General features: G+C 46.4%; 1 protein-coding gene across 1 annotated transcript; it reads left to right on the forward strand.

Moving 5' to 3' along the window:
- Window positions 1–902: 902 nt before the first annotated feature.
- LOC130372424 (myosin light chain 4-like) lies at window positions 903–2,623 on the forward strand. The gene has a single exon (XM_056578422.1). It carries the CDS (start codon window positions 1,062–1,064, stop codon window positions 1,671–1,673), a length of 612 nt encoding a protein of 203 aa, XP_056434397.1. The 5' UTR covers window positions 903–1,061; the 3' UTR covers window positions 1,674–2,623.
- Window positions 2,624–3,864: the final 1,241 nt, after the last annotated feature.

Genomic DNA, 3,864 nt, shown 5'->3' on the forward strand with positions numbered 1-3,864 from the left:
CATACCTATACACTTACACACACACACATAACGCCTCTTTGTTGTCTTTTGGCACGTATACACACAAACACTTCCATCTTCAGTTTACTCGTTTATCATCAATGTGTGAGAGGAAATTGCTCACTGTCAAACTATTCTCAGTCCTTTGGTTCCTCATGCCTGCCATGTCAGAGCCAGTATGTACTGCAAGCATCACTGTAAACATCTTTCAGCTTTCTTGTATCAGTATGTGCACTACGGTTGGTGTGTTTGACTAATGATCAACATCTATTTTGTAACCACAACGTTACAAGGTTTATATTTATATTTGACACATAAACATGGTAATATATAGATGAAATCAATAATGTTCTCACTTCAAATATCACTGCATAAACTAATATACTACAGGGATTAAGTACAGAAAATAAAATAACATAGATGGACAACTGTGAAGATGAACACGGAATACAAGATCAGCCAAACCGCAAATTGAATTTGATCAAGACTTTCTTCCATGACATGAAAAAGACCATCGGAAAAAAGACAGCTCAACGTCATGTGCATTGAAAGCCAGAATCGGCGCATGTCATGTTCCCTGAGAGCACTAATTCCCAGGCGTCCTGAGAGGTTAACGATCCGTGCTATTCCCGTCAGCCTGGTCTCCACCACTGATGCCTCTCTGATCCCATTGTCCATCAAAGAGACATTTTGGGCTTAATGCAGCTGGACCCTGGCTAATGACAGTAAGTAGCCCGGCCGGCTTCATGGCGGCAGCTGAGAACAATGCTTTGGGGTGACATCATGCCGGGCTGGGGTCGGGTGGGGGCGGCCTTCTATTTCAGGTTTCTTCCTTTTATAGTGTGCCACTGGACTGTGGGCAGGGGAGGGGGCTTATATACCCTATTGCCCCCTCAACCATCCCTAGACTCTCATATAAAAGCACGGGACCAGGCCAAGGCCTCTCCGTGCTCTGGAATCAGCTCTCCTCATACCTCCTCCCGAAACCCTTCGAACGCCTCTCCTCCTCCACCCGGTAACTTCATCAGCCTCCCTTCCCCCCCTCCTCCTCCTCGGTCGTCATGGCACCCAAGAAAGCGGAACCGAAGAAGTTCGAGCCCAAGAAGCCTGAGCCCAAGGCGGCAGCGGCTCCGCCCGCGCCAAAGGCGGCTCCGGCGCCGGAGCCGGAGCCGGAGCCCCCAAAGGAGCCCGACTTCGACCCCAAGAGCATCACGCTGGAGTTCAGCGGCGACCAGATCGAGGAGTTCAAGGAGGCCTTCACCCTGTTCGACCGCACGCCTAAAGGCGAGATGAAGATCACGTACGCCCAGTGCGGCGACGTCATGCGCGCCCTGGGCCAGAACCCAACCAACGCCGACGTGCTCAAGGTGCTGGGCAAGCCGCGGCCCGAGGAGATGAGCAGCAAGCTGGTGGACTTTGAGACCTTCCTGCCCATGCTGCAGCACATCTCCCGCTCCAAGGACCAGGGCAACTTTGAGGACTTTGTGGAGGGCCTGCGGGTGTTCGACAAGGAAGGCAACGGCACCATCATGGGGGCGGAGCTGAGGCACGTGTTGGCCACGCTGGGCGAGCGCATGACGGAGGACGAGGTGGACCGGCTGATGGCAGGACAGGAAGACGCCAACGGGTGCATCAACTACGCCTCCTTCGTCAAGCACATTCTCTCCGGGTGAGGCCCGTTAAGGGGGAGAGATGGGGGAGAGAGGGAGACACCCATTAGGACTGTGATGGAAAGAAAGAAAAGCTCCTCTATTCTGGATCATTGTTTTTTGCTCTTTTTTCGATGTTTTGTTGTTCAGGAAGGTGAGCGTTTTTTTCCAACATTGGCCGATATGCTTTCCACTACAAAATGGCTTGTCCCCAAAGAGAAATGATAAAAATGTTAAAAAAAACGATGTGTACACAGAGAGACAACCAATACAATGAAATGCTGCGGAGATGACAGAAGTCGATATGACATGAATAAACAATGTGTAATTACTGACTGCCTCGTACCTTGTTATTTTGAGAGTCTGAGTTTAAGGGAAAAACAACTGACAAACACCACTACTATGATGCCGTCGCAATACAATACCAGTTGCTTCTCTCTGGTATATTAGCTCCGACAAGGAGGGTGGTGTTTGCTTGTTCCTCCCATGTGAAAATAACATACCTCGGGCAACTGTTTCAATACCAACAAATGTCATGCACTCATTTGAGGCATTGGACGCACACTGCTCTCTTCATGAAGACTTCCACACCCATTACATGTGTGGCATTGTATCAAGCAACACATTGCTCAAAGAACTCTGTTTAAGAGCTGCTACATAGTGTAGAACGGAATTGTTTTCTTAGCTTCTCTTCCTAAATGTATAGGAATTCTACAACCCTAACACTTTCTCTCTCGAACCATATCCTGCGTGAGACTGCTTTAATTTAAATCTGAACTTTACAATGTAGTGATAACATTTTAATGAATTGAGTGCATCTTTTCTTTTGCCCTTTTGTGTATGCATCAGTAAGTTTGAACATAGCTGTACGCTGTCTGTGTTTGTGGGTGTGCGCTTTTGAAACGAGGGAGGACAAAGTGGAGAGAGATGCCTGGATAATACAAGTTCTTCCATAATTAATAAACATTGATTTTAGTACTTTTTTTGGTAGCCATACAGAACAATATATGAAACTCTATTTCTGCCCTATGTGAGTCAATACATGACTTGCAGGATAGGAACTTCAAACTGGTTTCATATCCACACATTTAGACCACAACTTTAATGTTGTCAAAGTTATGTTGTATTTTCGGAAATGCCACGCACGACAGGGGGTCGTTTCCTACCCAAGTGTGACAAGAAGCTTAAATCTAGAAGCCCATATCTACATCCAAATGTCGACAACTCTAAACCACCAACTACTGATTGGGTCGCTACAGCTGCCACAAACTGCTCTCTGCAAAGTAAGTAACGGCAGCAGCAGCAGCCAGAGTAAATACTGTATGGGTATATGTATCAACATGATGTATGTACCTCCACCTTTGGCTTTGCTTCGTTTTGGGGAAGAATAATGCGGGGAAGATTCTCAGAGCATTCTCGTGGTCGTGAAAAGTTAGTGGCTACGACTCATCTTGCAAGTAAAATCTTTCCATCTTTACGGATAGAGAATGTATGCATGATTGGTTAGGTGAGAATCACCCCTAAGGTCGTACTATGTTATAGCTGCATTTCATGCTGTTTCTTAGTTCTGTCGTATTCTCCAGTAAGCTGAAGAATATATAAAAGGTGAGGGCCCCTACTTGCCTTTTCCTCCAGAACATGGAAGGCACTCATACCTCTTCAAACTGCATGCAGAAAGCCAGCACTCTCTGTGACCTTATGTGGTCTGATCACCAGACGCCCCACCTCCTGATACAGCTAACCACTTTATAGCAAACCAACTGCCAAAGTGGTAGGTCATCACACTTTCATTCATGTTCTGCCCGCTCTCGCTTACTGTGTAGAGAGAGGCGAAAGATACAGCGGTCTGCAAAATCCAGCTTACAAAATGTGATTCGGTAAAAAAAAGGGATTTTAAACAGAGTCACTCTCTGGTATTATTTAGCTGGAAACACATTGACATCGCAAAAGACGACTCAAGGCCATCAAACAACACGTCTAGGACCATGATTTCTCTGTTTGACTCCCAAGAGTAGACCAACAGTAGTAGTACAGCTGGCTCAAACCCTGTGTCCGTTTTTGTTTGGTTTTGAAACCTTTTCACCCAGTAGATGTTCTACATCTGAATGCTAGTCCAACCTATAGAGGTGTCATCTCAAGAGCCCGATTTTCCCAAGTGCCCATGAAAGTAATATGACTAGCAACAGGAATAAAGGAGGAAGAACCATGTAGAAAT

Source organism: Gadus chalcogrammus, chromosome 19 (assembly GCF_026213295.1).
Source record: "Gadus chalcogrammus isolate NIFS_2021 chromosome 19, NIFS_Gcha_1.0, whole genome shotgun sequence".
Taxonomy (NCBI): Eukaryota; Metazoa; Chordata; class Actinopteri; order Gadiformes; family Gadidae; genus Gadus; species Gadus chalcogrammus.

What these genes read in the sequence shown, in the direction of transcription:
- LOC130372424 (XM_056578422.1), top strand. Translation starts at nt 1,062, where the DNA reads ATGGCACCCAAGAAAGCGGAACCGAAGAAGTTCGAGCCCAAGAAGCCT.